Source organism: Momordica charantia (assembly GCF_013281855.1).
Source record: "Momordica charantia cultivar OHB3-1 chromosome 2 unlocalized genomic scaffold, Mcharantia_2.0 BLBB01000002.1, whole genome shotgun sequence".
NCBI lineage: Eukaryota > Viridiplantae > Streptophyta > Magnoliopsida > Cucurbitales > Cucurbitaceae > Momordica > Momordica charantia.
Window position 1 is genome coordinate 6948031 of NW_028275160.1, and position 15127 is coordinate 6963157.

Sequence of the window (15127 nt, forward strand, 5' to 3'; positions counted from 1 at the left end):
AGGTTTGAAAAATGCATTGAAATTCTATTTAAAACTTTAAATTTGGTTATTCTAAAATTATAAACTTTAAATTTATTTAATCTCACACGACATGTTATTGCCCATAAATGATCAATACATGAAAAATAAGTGTATTTCAACTAAAAACTTCCACGACTAGATGCTTACAATAAGTGAATATATTTACTTCCTATCATAAGATACTTATCTATGTTGACGTATACAGTATACAACATTTGACAACTTATTGGCGTAAGTATTGAAAGAGATAATTCAATAAAAATTGTAATATCATATATTAACATATTAAATAAATCATAGGCAAAAAAATATCACGACTGTTATTTTATGTCAATAAATATAATACATATATTTGAGCACCAACATGGACATAGATCATAGGTTCAATCTGTTCGAGGAAGTTTATTATTCCATATTAGTTGTATTTTTTTTTCTTTTTGTTAATTTGTTACTTCTTATGATCGTGTGTAAGTTAACGGTATTTTATGTAATTACCTTAATTAGTTGTACTTTCTATTATATAAACAAGTAATACTTCAAGATCCACGTGATGTGTATGTAGATTAATTAAGCTTTTATGAGCATCAAAATATGCGCCAATGGTATCAGAGTATGAGATATTATGTTCGAACATATGCATTGTCATTTCCTCTCCATTTAATATTGATTTTCACTCCCATGCGAGTTTTCAAGCTCACGCGTGATGGAGAGTGCTAGATATTAAACGAGTAATCTTATTTTAATTTGTCATCTTAAACTCTTAGGTTTATTGACTATGAAGACATTTGTAGTCCGCTTGTCAATAAACATATTGTACGTCTAGTTTTGTCTCTTATTTTGACTAGTTCCAACAATAGTAGTTGATGTATTTTTTTATGTAGTATAGTTTATGAAAAAATTGGTCTCAAATTTATGTTAAGAAACCTATTGCATTTCGATTTTCTACCGACAATATCGTGCTCTTGCTTCCACTATTGCTGAGTTAGTTTGGATTCGTCGGCTTTGTAAAAATTTACATATATTTTTATCTTTTGCTCCAACCTTGTATTGAAATAATAAATCCTCTATTATTATTGCTTCTAGTTTTTTTTCACATGTTTGGACAAAATCACATTGAGATTGACTTCCACAGGAGAGAGTTGTCTGCAATGATCTTTGTCTCAAATTCATATCTAACGTTGCTTAATTGATGATCTCCTTACAGATGCTAGATTGTTCCCAATTTATTTCTTCCAAAACGAATGTTGACACCCCCATTAGTTTGAAGGAGGACGTTCGAGGAAGTTTATATGTTTCAAATTGGTTGTATATGTTAGTCAATGGGTTAAGTCTTGTAACCTTACGTAAGTCGAGTTCCTTTCAATAATTCCACTAATTAATTCTACTTCTTTTCATCTTATTAATAACACATGAAGACAACAATGATGTGTGGCAAGATTAACTAGGACTTGTGCACACAATTTCTCATCCCCACATGTACTCAAAAGTACATATTTTGAGTAACATTATAACTCTTTATTAGTGTGTAATAAATTCAAGTTGGGTGCTATGTCTGTAAAACTACAAAGGTGTTGATAGGTTTGAAAATATATTTATGCATTTCATAAAAAAAAAAAAAAAAAACTGCAACTAAAAGGGAAAAAGGCTACATCCTACAATTTATATAAAAATATAAAATTACTACACATTACATCTGTGATCAGCTGAAATTTCAACAAGCGTCAATATCACCCCACTGCGCAACACCTTATCAACAAATTTCTGCACCGAAAATGCGTCTGAATTCTCAAAGAACTACGAAGACGTCGTCAAACCGTTAGCCTCGACGCTGAATTGCCGCTTTTACGAGAATCCACTGGCTGTCTCCGGCAGCAGTAATGGATCAACTGATACGATGCGACGCTTTCATTCAAAATCCAGCCGCATCCTCCATTGTTGTACCACGCACTGAGCTTTCAGGACGCCCAGAATCAGATCGTTCTCAACCCAGTTCCAGGTCTGTTCAAGAATCCACCATTCCAATCCAACTTGTTTTTGTTCTCCTGGTGTTTCCATTGTCCCGAAAGAGTTTGGGTGCCTGTTTGATTTTTTGTCTCTAATTTTGTGTAGTCCTTTGGCCCCCTTTTCCCGTACATTTGCCGCTAGTTAAGAGGAGACATGATTTTCTGGTTTTTGATTATTTGTTTAGGAAAGAATTCATTCTTAGTTTGAAAGCAGGCCGCTGGCTTTTTTTTTTTCTGGACAGTTTTTTCTTGAGGGTTTGACTTTAGGGGAAAACTTTCTCAATCTGCTACCATTAATATTGAAACCTATTGGCTGAATTTGGTACTAATTGGTACCACTGAAGCTCAAACATCCTTGAATTGAATCATTCTTCTCATTTCTTGACCATAATTCCTTGTACTGACGTATTAGCTCTATGGAATTTATCAGAAGATATGGAAAGAGGGTCAGTTTCTGCAGAATATGTGCTGTATAACAAGTTTTAATAATGTTTGAACAAGACCCATTTCCCTTTTTATCATTAAATCGTTTATTTTAGCTACTGATTTTCAATGGTTTAGATGAAATATGCTATGAGAGAATGACTGTTTTCATGATTCCATTTTCATTATCCGAGTTTTCAAATTGTATTTCCATTGTCTTGAGTATATAAATTGGCTTTGGGTATCATATTAATGTTTGTTATCTGCTGCCAAAGGTCTGGGGGGGAGTTCAAGGATTCTGCAGCTGCTAGAAAAGTTCAGAAGGCTGACAGAGAGAAACTAAGAAGGGACCGACTAAATGAACAGTTTTTCGAGCTGGGAAATATTTTAGGTGAAATGAAAAGAATTTAATGCGATCACACATTGCTGTTTCTCTATTTCTACTTCCAGTATTTATACAATTATGCATTTTGCTTTGATTTTCGTCATGGAAGTTGACACCACCTTTTCCCTCTTCTTCTTCTTTTTTGAGTTTAGCATGGACATATCATTTGGAGACCTATAGCTTTCAGAGTGGATATTATTGTATTATGTTGCATACTCTTAATGTGCTTTGTTCCCTTATAATATATTATTAAGTGCGAAGATTCTGTAATATTCTACTGGGAAAACTCACTGGAAATTCTTACTGACTACTATGGAGCTATATTCTCTATATTAATGCAGATAGACTTTCTTCATTGCCGTTTCATTCTCATTTCCCTGATTTTCAACCTTGGATTTCTTTATTAGGAATTAGGATGTCTTGACAACGAGATTTTTTGGAATAACAAACTCTGATGCATTTTACCTTTGCTAGGAGGGAACGTGCATTTTACCAATTTAACTTATTGGTGGGGAGGCCATGCGTATATGGAGAGAAAACCTGTGTAAAGGAGGGACAGTTGGAAGTATTTTGTTCACTGACTGGGTCATCTTTTGTTCAACCACCAGTTTAACTTTAGAATATCTCAGTGTGAGGCATGGGAAGGGAAGGTAGTGAGCTGAGTAGATAAGGGAGAGCATAAAACCTTTCTAATTTTTCTCACAGCTTGTAGTTTTCTTTCTAAAGCAATACCAATTGACATAACTATTAGCTCTATCACAAATCGCTGAGAGCATTGTTATGTGTTGCGAGAATATGAACAGTGTTTCTGTATTTTTATTCATTATTCTTGGTGCTGCTATCGGTCCAGTCATTTCCCTCTGGATTAGGGACACAGGATTACTTACTTTGATATTATCTATAACTCCATAGATCCTGGTAGGCCCAAAAATGACAAAGCAACCATTTTAGTGGATACAATTCAATTGCTAAAGGATCTGACATCTGAAGTTAACAAATTGAAAACTGAGAATGCTACATTAACCGAAGAATCACGTGAGGTGATTTTTCTTTCTTTTATGTGCTATTATATAAAAAGATTTGAGGATTATATTATACCTAATGGCTAGTATTAGTTCATCATGCAATCTTATTCAACTGCAGCTAGCTCAGGAAAAGAATGATCTTAGAGAAGAGAAGGCATCGCTCAAATCTGATATTGAGAATCTTAATGCTCAATATCAGCAGAGACTCAGGGCTACATACCCTTGGCCTGCCATGGATCACTCGGTCGTCATAGCCCCTCCCCCCTTTCCATTTCCAGTGCCAATGCAAATGCCTCCTGGGCCATTTCCTGTGCATCCATCCTTGCAGCCTTATCCATTCATCGGAAATCATAATCCGGGGGTAATTGCAAATCCTTGTTCCACCTTTGTCCCGTACATAACTCCTAACTCTGTAATTGAGCAGCAGTCCTCCCGAAATACACCGCCTTTTGTTCATCCAGGTAACCAGTCTCGTAACTTGAGCAAGCAAGATTCCGGTAGTAAATCCTCAAGTGAAAGCAAGATTGAGAAAAGTGTAGATTCTAGTGAAGTTGCAACGGACCTGGAGTTGAAGACTCCTGGATCCTCCACAGAACAGGTTAGTTTGTCAAGTTTAATGCAAAGCAATAGTAATAACCTCCTGAAGCTGGCCTGTTGTTAGCATACTCATATCCATGTCATCATTTAATTAAGTATTGTACATTTGCAGGATACATCATTTGAACAAACAAACAGTAAGAAAATGCGCAGGAAGGAAAATAATAAATCTGAAGAGAGTTTTTCAAGTAGATGTTCTTCATCTTGTAGTCTAGAGGTCAATTCGTCTAGTAGCACGGCTAATGGTAAATAAATCTATCGATAAATGTGGAAGCACGTAACAGGGGCAGGTTCGCCCAAATTAGTCCCTTGATTTCATTTTGGTGATCCTTACCTTACTCAAACTTACTAGTGCTTATCTGCAACTGGGGTGGATCATCTTCAATGCAATGTAAAGGACCATTACTAAGTTAGTAGTATCTGAGATTATGACGTATTACATACTTACCTCTACCTCGTTGGTGAAGTCTCCAAAGTTGCAGCAGCCACTTATTGGATCATCTCCTTATGTACTACCTGTACATGGTTGTGCAATTAGGTTATGTCTCTATAGTTACTTGTTTATTTGCAAAAATCCAACGCTGCTACATTCGCTTAACTGTTATAAAGATGGTGGGTCCATTCGTTTCTCTTGAATACTTCTGGTTTCCTTATGCTACATGCCTTGACAGACGATGTGACAGAGATATTTGGTTTCATAAATCATGTAGGAATGACTGTGAGAGCACTAGATGCAAAGAATACATACATGATATTTCAACGAATTATGTCAAATCAAGGAGACAAGACTGGACGGCCTCAAGCTCGACCAAGAGGGAGCAATTGCAACGGGCATTAGCAGTTAGACCAAGAGGATGAAAATGATTCCGAGGAAAGAATCGAATGACTTTAGTGCTGAAAGAGACAGTGGGGAAGAGGCCATTAATGCTGCTGTTATCCAGAAATTTGAAGGTCTTGAATGAGAGGTGGAGGGGCATCCAAATCCAGAGTGCCCAAAAGCAGATATTGCTTTCTCTGCTGCATGTGAAAATCTAGATATGTTTTAACTGGTTCACAGGACATTGGTGAAATAGAAGAGTACAAACAACAGAGTGGGAGCTCCCTAGTTTGTGACTTGAAATCTTCTTGGTCATAATCTAGCAGCATTTTGTTTTAAAGGTTTGAACTTTGGAGGGCGTTGAGTTTTACTGATATTTGCCTATCTTTGATGTCATAAGTTTCCATTGGTACATTTGATAGTTTTGTGAAGGTTAAATCAATGAAATTTTGATATACATAGTTTTGGGCTATGTTGAACAACGTTTGGATGAAATGAAAATGTATGAGAGGTGGTTCTTGTCTAAATGGGCACTGAAATTCTGGTCAAATATATTCTTTCGATTTTTTCAAAAATTTGGAGCGACACTCAACCCACTTCTGCATAAAAACAAACTCAATGTAGCTTCCCAAAAATAAATAAATAGATAAATTTGTTACAATACATGCACACTATTCAAAGTCTCTTGCCGTGGAAGGACAGCAAATGGTAAAACGATGATTTTAATGGCCATTGTTCCATCACTCGCTGAGCGCGTGATTGTGTTGGCTCCCCCATCCTCTTTTACCGAGTGTTCATTTAATTGTCAGCGGCATGTCCTGTCATGCATTAATTAAATATAAACATGGTTTACTGATAATTGATACGAGCTGATAAATGAAATAAAAATAAAGTTGTCGAATATTTAATGGTTTTTTCCTTAATTTTAAGGAGTAAAAAATTTTCCATTTTATACGTATTAGAGGTTGGAGGTTCCAACTTTTATAGCCATACCCCTAATTTATTGTAAAAAAAAAAATTACCGTATTAAAAATTTTAAGCATCTGAATTCAGCTTAATTGGATAAGACTCTATTCTCGATAAAAGTTGAGTTCGAATTCCACTGCCACATGTTATTATATTAGAAAGAGAAGACTTCCATTTAAAATCGATATAAATGGTAAATCGATATTTCAATAGTATTAAATATAAGTTTGACAAAATTTAGAGAAATATAACTAATATGAATATAATACTAATATTAATAATTTATAATTTATTTAAAAATAATGAAATATTTATTTTTATAATTTTTTTAAAATATCAATCAACGTAGTTCAAAAAAAAAAAGCATCAAGGTTAATATCTTACCAAATTAAGTTAGGTGCATCATACCTCAAGGAATCCCATTGAAATTAAGCTTAATCTATGAAACCAAATTTGTAATTTAACTTAAAATAAACTATTTAAAATGATTTAAATAAAAAGAAATTATTAACTTACCAAAGTTTGTTTGGTGGTACCTGGAGAGTGACAACACGCGCTTTCGACGTCCACTTTATTGACTCACGCTCACCTAATCTGATCGTGAACCACAACTGACACCACAGAGGGAAAAGAAAAGAAGACATTTCAGTCACTCATAGCGGCGGAGAAGAGCCGAAGCAAGCGGAGGCTCAAGGATAATCCATAGCTAAGCTCGGTCATGGCGGTGGTGTCCACTTCTCTTGCATCTCAACTATCAGCAGTCCGATTGTCCAGCTCCAAGTCCGACATTTCTCAGACTCTGTTTCAGAACGTTCACTCACAAATCCGCCTTGCCTCCTCTCGGAAAGGTTCCCGTGGCGTTTTCACCATGGCTGGCTCCGGCAAGGTATTTAACCTTTCTCATTAATATGTTATTGATCTGCGCTCGAGCCGTTTCGGCGACCTCAAGAACTATAGATTAGTCTGTCGATCGTCATTCTGGACTTCGTTATTATCTCTTAGAACGAGTGGGAGAGGCAATTAGGAATCGTTGCTTATTTTTTAATTTAATTGTAGGCGGCGGACAATCCGAAAGAGGCGATAATTTTGAGTACTAATCTATTGAAGCTATACATATTACTTTGACGAGTTTATGTATTGATCGTACTTGTGATTAGGGCACGTTTAAGATTTAATTATTACTGTTAACTTTTTGGTTTCATATCTCTCGAACCGTCTAGCGTTTTTGAATAACCATGGAATATACTGATTGGCACATCTTTAATGTTTTTTTTTCCATTTTTTTTATTTTCTCTAATACTTAAATTTATAAGGCCATAGTTTTTACGGTATTCTGTACTATCTAATTTGCATTTTTTTTTTCTAACTTCTAATTATTCTCATCTTTTGCTGTATTCGCAGTTCTTCGTTGGTGGAAACTGGAAATGTGTAAGTATATTCATTATCAATAATCATATACCTAAAGTTTTGTGATGGATGATTTTATATGCCAAGCAAAAAAAGTGTGTATGGACGGTGTAAATGCGTGCTATGATTTCTCTTCAGATCATTCCACGCTTCTGTTCTGGCCAAAATCTCACTAGCATGGAACGCAAGTCTTATCACCATATTTCTAGAAGTTTGCTTTTCTGTGAAAACTTGTGTCGAACATAGATGAGGACGTAGTTGACTTTTAATTTTCATCTTTTCATTCATTTTTCTAATATCATATTCACTTACTACTGTCCTGTATTAACTGATTTATTTGAACTTGTACGAAATCTTGTTAACTACTAAATGGACGTATGTACAATATTTGAATTAGAAGAAGCCTTAGAAAAATAGATCATGTTCTTCTTTGTCTCTCTATCTTCATTTTCATGGGATGAGGTTTTTAGTTTGAAACTGGTAACTGGTTAGGTTCAAGCTATCCCTCCTGCCAGTTGGCCCAGTTCTATACGAGATACAACTTTTGAATTATTTTGATTCAAGCAACTTTCCTATTTTCAAATACTTAGTCAGTAGGAACCCTTTTTTGTTCAGCATTATTAAGTGTCTAAAGTACACTGGATCCATTACAATACCCAAATAAAGACATCTATGTCTACCTGTCACTGTGGCTTGACCATGATCCAAGATTATTGAACTACTAATATGTCCCCCCCTCCCCATGCTGTATATATATATTTGTAAGTTGATATTGACATGTATTGATTCTTTCCCCATTTGTTTTAATATTCAGAATGGTACAAAGGAATCTATAGCCAAGCTTGTCTCAGACTTGAACAATGCAAAGTTGGAGGATGACGTTGGTAAGTTACGTTTGTTATTGGAGGACGCCTGTCATAAACTTCTTATTTTGTTTGGTACTCAATGTATGTGTTCTTAAGTTAAAAAACAAAGGTCAAGTTTTAGGGTGCGTATCTTCCCCCTCCTGTAATGTATACTATGCTTATTGCTTACTAAAAAACAAAGGTTGCATTTGATACCAGCTCATTCAATTAGAATGAAAACTTAAGCTTGTTTCTGACTTTAATACTTGAATTGGTTTCCTCTTCCTCCTTTTTTAATAATACTTATTCTAAGACCTTTATAAATGTTCTAGTAGGTTGGTAAGTGGTAACATTAAATTATTACTACATCTGAGTTGATGATGAGGATGAATGACATTTTTGTTTTAAATTCTGATCATCTTTCTCTTCATATTGAAAGCTGGGTTTTCGATAAAAAAATATCTCTTCATATTCATTTTTCTACTCTTTTATGTAGATTATTTTGAAAAAAATAAATAACTTCGGATATGTGTGGGAAAATGCAGATGTTGTTGTAGCACCTCCATTTGTCTACATTGATCAGGTGAAGAGCTCTTTGGCATCTAGGATTGAGATTTCTGCCCAAAACTCATGGGTGAGCAAGGGTGGCGCTTTTACAGGAGAAATCAGGTTATTTGGGTTCCTCTCAATGAGCACATTTTAATTCTCGAGGACCGTTAAAAATTTGCTATCTTAATTCAACTTCTATTGCTGTTGATTATTTTTCTAACATAAAGTTTTCTGAAAAATTATGTTCAGTGCATGTAAACTCTTGATTGTACTGCATTTGACGATGATAACAACTTAAGTGTGCTTGCTTCGTGATCTGCAAATGAGATTATGACAATATTGAACACTAGAATACTAGTGTTTGATTTGATGATACTTAAAATCTTGAACTGCTTTTAGTTGTAGAGTTTATAAATTTTCGTTTTCAAAATTGAGGAGTTTTAGAAATACACGACTCCCTAAGAGATTTAGATGTTTATAAATTAGATAGCTTAAACTTATAATTTTATTTAATTTCAATAGTTAATGATTACTTTTTTGAGGGTTTCGCCTCTTCCAGGGAAGTTTTTTGGGAAGTAAGGTTATGATTGATCTAATTGTTGTTTTCATCTGACGCCCACTAAGCTTGTGTTTGTCTTTTTCTTTGGAACTCATACTTGGGGTTTTTCGTATAAATGTGTGTTTTGTGTTTTTCCGCATACAATTATATGTCAGATCTTAGCATTGTTAAAAAAATATTGTGTGCACTGCAGCGTTGAACAATTGAAAGATATAGGCTGCAAGTGGGTTATCCTTGGGCACTCTGAGCGGAGACATATCATTGGTGAAGATGACCAGGTGAATGTTTTGAAATTGAGCTTTAAGTGGTTTCCAATCGATGTTCAAGCTGATTCTCTCCAATGCTGACTGATGCTCTGGCAACTATAGTTTATAGGAAAGAAGGCTGCCTACGCCTTGAGTGAGGGTCTTGGAGTAATAGCCTGCATTGGGGAATTACTAGAGGAAAGGGAAGCTGGGAAAACTTTTGATGTGTGCTTTCAACAATTGAAAGCTTTTGCAGGCAAATTGCTGGCTCATTCCTTATTTCACTTTCATGATGGTTATGAAGTCACTGATCCGAGATCAGAAAAGTGATAGAGTTTTCTGTAACTTCAGTTGTTCCTGTTGACTGCAGATGCTATTCCAAGTTGGGATGGTGTTGTTATTGCATATGAGCCTGTATGGGCAATTGGGACTGGCAAAGTGGCTACACCCGAGCAAGCACAGGAAGTGCATGCAGCAGTTCGTGATTGGCTTAAGAAGAATATCTCACCAGAAGTTGCATCTAAAACACGAATTATTTATGGAGGTAACTGCAACTTTCATTTGTATTCTGTAATTTACTAGTCAACTTATGGCCATTGTAGAAATAAATTTACTTGTGTTAACAAGTTATTGTGAAGTCCATGTTTCTTAACATTGCCATTGTGATTTATGAGTAACAATCTGGAGCGCCTCACATGTCTAAGAAATGATGTTATTGTTAGGATCTGTGAATGGAAGTAATTGTGCTGAGCTTGCAAAAAAAGAGGATATAGATGGATTTCTAGTTGGAGGTGCTTCGTTGAAGGTGCATTTCTCCTTAGTCCTTATCCCTTTCGCATTTCTAATGTTTTGTAGAAGAAAATTTAGTGAATCAAACACTAAGTTCAGCATCTCAACCTTTTTTCCATGTTGAAATCGCAGGGTCCTGAATTTGGAACGATTGTTAATTCTGTAGCCGCCAAGAAAGTTGTTGCTTGAAAATTTTAGGAGTTTCTGATGTCAAAGCGCAAGAGGAGAGGGTGGCAATGTTTTGTGTTTACAATATCCTTTGGCTCTTTTTCATGCTAATCAAGTTTTCAGCGTGTTTCAGGTTCTTTGTTCAATTAAAAAGGAAGAAAATTATATCCTTATGTTGTATTTCTGAGGCTACTTTGCTATACAACACTAGAGTACAGAAATTGTTGGATCGGAATATGTCCACCTAATAAGAGTTCTACCCATATTTCTCAATTTTTACTAATAAGAGTTCTACCCGTCTTTCTCAATTTTTAGACTTCCATAAAATTTTTTTTGGAGTACAACATATGGGGTGGGAATCGAACTCGCAATCTCTTGGAGGTATATGTTAATTACTACTGAACTATGTTCGTTTTGGCTTTTAGACTTCCATAACAGTGTAGAGCCTAAGTGGTGGTTTGGATAGATAGAATGACTAGTCAATCACATACGTCTAGGTAACGATTCTTTGCTCGGGGAACAAATTAGAAGAGACTAGAGAGCAAGAGCAAGATGTGTTAGCTTGGACCCGAGCTCTGGGAGAGGAGAGCAAAGGCAAGATTTAGGGATAGAAGCTGCAAACTGATATCTTGTTTGGTGACGTTCCTATTTTTTGTTTTTCATTCACATTTTAGATTTATACAGTCGGTCAATAGTTTTTTGATATGTGGGAAACCTGGGAGATAGTTAAAAGGAAGTTTGGCAATGAGAATGAAACACAGTTCATTTGAGAGATGCTGCTGTTTCTTAAATCTATTTTCTTTTACTCTAAACTTCTTTAGAAACTCGCCTCGAAGAAAGGTTCCTTGTTACTTAATTAGAATGTAAATTTGGCATCAAGAACTTGAGTGTCCAATGGGGCATGTCCATGACCATGGTTACCTTTGCTGAGGCAACACTCAAAGAATATATCCCAAAACCAACCCGCTTTCCTCTGTATTTCATGGCAGTGTAGAATTTTGAAGTGAGAGAAAGGAAGAGGCGTGGGAGAGAGAGAGAGAGAGAGAGAGAGAGAGAGAGAGAGAGAGAGAGAGATGGATTGGTTGTATCCAAAGAGGAGGGGTCCAGAGTGGAAGCAGGGATGGGCAGGCCAAACCCTAGGCTCTGTTTCTTCTCCATCACCTCAATTGCTCACAATCTTTGGCATTGTTATTGTCTTGCTTTGCTTCTCTCAGTTCACAGGTGCTGAAACTCAAATGTATCGCTCAGCTGCCAATTTCCAGCTGCTTCTCTTCTTGCTGCCAATCTTGGTGATTTTCTTCATGTCTTTATATTCCACTGGTGGACTGATCAACTTCCGATTCCGGCGACTCGCAACCGAGTCGACTAATCGGGGTGCCTCGCCATGGACCATCGCTATTTTGGTCCCTCTCGTTCTGGTTTTGCTTTATTTCCTACCCTCGTTCGGTTGAAGGTTGTTTGAATAATCTCTCAGGAATTCTGGTGAATCCTACAAATCTTGTGACATTTAATTGCAGCCTTCAAACAGGAGTACATCCAGGAAATTTCTTATAAAGTTTGGTTAGTTTTTATAACATTCGTTTCCATTTTTTTTCCTTAAAAAAGCAAACGTGGAGTTTTACTTGAAAAATAACACCTTTGAAAGGTCAAATAACATTTGTTAGTTCCTCTAATTTAACGCGTGAAATTATTTGTGATTAAACTTCACATAGATCCATAAAAATTTAACAGAATTATCCCCATCTTTTCCTATTTATCATTATCAACTAAAATAATATCTTAAATCTTAAAATGTAAAAAGTTAACTTTCTTAACATTAGCTTGCAAATAAAGAGACGAAGGTTTCAACCTATAATTTGATATAAAGGCTTACTCAACTATGTATTTATCTACATCACTTTACATCTTGCTGTATGTATTTGTTTTTATCAAGATCGTCGATACTATAGTTTTAGATGAAACATTTATATGAACCAAAGTCTTTTTCAATTCAACCTCGAAGATGAAGATTATTATTATCAATTCGTCTGATATTTGCGTTTCCAATATGGAAGAAAACTTTCTATGAGCCACTCAAACGTTACCAACATATCCATTATTTTAATGTCAATTGATTCCATCCACCACCCACCTTTTTTTATTTTTCTTTTTTCTCATACCAACTTCTTTTTTTTTTTTTTTTTTGTTGAATGTGACTGAATTGACTCATTACCAATTGGCTTCATTTTCAAGTTTAGTTTAGCCCTTGTTTCTTTAAGTCATAATTATACTTTTATGCAGGCTGGATTTTTCTTCAATAGAGATATCATATTTTAAAAAGTCATTTGGATTCTTGGGTCATGAACATAATCCTCTTTTCAAAAGAGAATTGTATGAAGTAAAATATCAAAGGAGGATTTCATTAAGATTCTAATAATACAAATCTTTTAATAGTTTTATTTCCCGTAGAAAGCTACAACAATGTTATTTTATCAATTCAGCTCTCATATTCAATTCTTTAGTTTGCCATTAAAAACTTATGCGATTGGTATTGACTAAAGTAAATTTATTGCCTTCTGTTTTCCTTCTTAAATTAAATTATTAATATAATTAGCTTATTGTTAACATCATGTCAATCTAATCTTTAAAAGTTAAGAAATTTTAGTTGAATTGATTTGATGTGACAGTATTGTTAACCAAATTCAAGTGATTTGACACAAATAATCAAAATACCTAATTAAAATTCTCAAAACACCGGACTTCAATTTATAATTATAACTAAGATCCTTCATTTACTATCATTTTTCAGAACCGGATTAAAATCCAGAAAGTTCAAGGTCAAGAGTTGATGAATTTCATCTCTAAACCACACAAACCAAGATGAAAACTGATCGAAAATAACTCGATTAAACTATCTCTGCTTCACATTTCAACGAAGAATAAACTCGGATCATCATACATCTTCAATCCTTACCATTATTTCAGCAATACTCGATCATATATCCGATCCTTTATCACGATCATCAGCGTAATCTCTTCTTCTTCCACAACCAAAACAGGCATCACATATAAATTAAACACCGAACTACAATTTACACGACAATCATATCAATTAAATTAAAGCTAGCTACCAGGAGCCATGGCCGCACCGACAGTGCGTCGTCTTCCAGCCCCCCCGATTACAAGCGCAGCCATAGTACCTGGAAGAGGAAGAATCCATGGACGACAAGCAGCGAACGAGAACAAGAATAGTTACCGGCACGGCGAGAAGAGGCCAATTGATTTGGAATTCGGAGAAGTCGATGCCCTCGGAGGGGAAAAGGGAGGACAATCCGATCAAGATGGAGACTACGGCGAGAAGAACGAGGATAGGATACGGCAGAGGAGCGGAAGGGCGGGGAGTACATCCATAGCAATAAGTCATTGGAGGAGCTTCTGCGATCTCTCTCGTCGTCAACAATGGCGATTGATTAACAGGAAAATGGAAGAGAAGAGAGAGAGGGAGTGGAATTTATAGCGGAAGGGGAAGACTCTGATGATGCCGTGGTGGAACGCGTTAGCAGTAGCCCCTATCAAATGAAGTTGCGTCGGCTATTTCCATTTTCCCATTTCCTAATTTGTTTGCTACTTTTTTTTTTCTCTTCATTTACGTATTTGTTTCGTTTTTTTAGTACAAGCACATTGAATAAATATTTAAGTTCACTATGGTCGGAGTTAGAGATAATATCTTAACTAGTGGACGCTCCCTTTAACAATTTATTTGATTATTATTATTAGGTCTAAATTATGTTTATTTTAGTTGATGTATTTTAATTCTAGTTGATTTTAATTTTTATATTTATATTTTTATGTTTCATGAGATTTATTGAATAGAGTATTATGTTAAAATTGTGGTGGAAAATGATATAAAAAAATAAAATTGTTTAAAAGTATAGGAACTACAACATACCCTTTTAAGTACTAAAAACTATCATGGAATGTTCTAGTGGCCAATAAGGGTTTATGTGAATAGTAAAGAGTTGTGTTCAAACTGTTCACCTACCTAAAATTTAATATCTTATGAATTTTCTTGTCAACCAAATGTAGTAGGGTTAGATAATTGGTCCATGATTAGTCAAGGTCCGCGCATCTAATCTGAACATACGGATATAAAAAAAGTACAAGTACTAAAATAGACGAAAACTAAAAATTATCGAGACCAAAATAGATATCTTGAAATTATAATAACAACCAAAAGTATTGACACGAAAATAGTGTTGAAATATTATTATTGTCATGGGTTTTGATTTGTCATGACAAGAGACAATGTTCACTATCACATGGCCTATGGAAGGAAAAAAAATCAGGAC

At 35.2% G+C, this 15127-nt stretch overlaps 2 protein-coding genes across 4 annotated transcripts; both read left to right on the plus strand.

The window, feature by feature from the left end:
* The first annotated feature begins 1704 nt into the window (after positions 1 to 1704).
* On the plus strand, positions 1705 to 5743 carry BHLH121 (basic helix-loop-helix (bHLH) DNA-binding superfamily protein). 3 transcript variants are annotated; one of them, XR_002602054.2, is made up of 6 exons: positions 1706 to 2017; positions 2723 to 2838; positions 3745 to 3872; positions 3976 to 4455; positions 4567 to 5066; positions 5165 to 5743. XR_002602054.2 is itself a non-coding variant. In XM_022290512.2 (5 exons), exons 1-5 carry the CDS (start codon positions 1899 to 1901, stop codon positions 5168 to 5170), a joined length of 849 nt encoding a protein of 282 aa, XP_022146204.1. In that variant the 5' UTR covers positions 1705 to 1898; the 3' UTR covers positions 5171 to 5743. The 3 variants fall into 3 exon arrangements, 2 of the variants coding, with proteins under 2 accessions (XP_022146204.1, XP_022146203.1); XM_022290512.2 differs by lacking the exon at positions 4567 to 5066 and having other exon boundaries at positions 1705 to 2017; XM_022290511.2 differs by having other exon boundaries at positions 4567 to 5743.
* A 1090-nt stretch (positions 5744 to 6833) lies between these two features.
* Positions 6834 to 11107, plus strand: TIM (triosephosphate isomerase). The gene is made up of 9 exons (XM_022290501.2): positions 6834 to 7123; positions 7639 to 7665; positions 8459 to 8528; positions 9035 to 9158; positions 9791 to 9875; positions 9966 to 10098; positions 10213 to 10386; positions 10565 to 10647; positions 10764 to 11107. Exons 1-9 carry the CDS (start codon positions 6956 to 6958, stop codon positions 10818 to 10820), a joined length of 921 nt encoding a protein of 306 aa, XP_022146193.1. The 5' UTR covers positions 6834 to 6955; the 3' UTR covers positions 10821 to 11107.
* The last annotated feature ends 4020 nt before the right edge of the window (positions 11108 to 15127 follow it).

Coding starts and splice junctions, on each gene's coding strand:
- BHLH121 (XM_022290511.2), top strand. CDS start 1,899: ATGGATCAACTGATACGATGCGACGCTTTCATTCAAAATCCAGCCGCA. Junction 2,839..3,744: donor CGAGCTGGGAAATATTTTAG/GTGAAATGAAAA, acceptor ATAACTCCATAG/ATCCTGGTAGGCCCAAAAAT. Junction 4,456..4,566: donor CTGGATCCTCCACAGAACAG/GTTAGTTTGTCA, acceptor GTACATTTGCAG/GATACATCATTTGAACAAAC.
- TIM (XM_022290501.2), top strand. CDS start 6,956: ATGGCGGTGGTGTCCACTTCTCTTGCATCTCAACTATCAGCAGTCCGA. Junction 8,529..9,034: donor AAAGTTGGAGGATGACGTTG/GTAAGTTACGTT, acceptor GGGAAAATGCAG/ATGTTGTTGTAGCACCTCCA. Junction 10,387..10,564: donor AACACGAATTATTTATGGAG/GTAACTGCAACT, acceptor TGTTATTGTTAG/GATCTGTGAATGGAAGTAAT.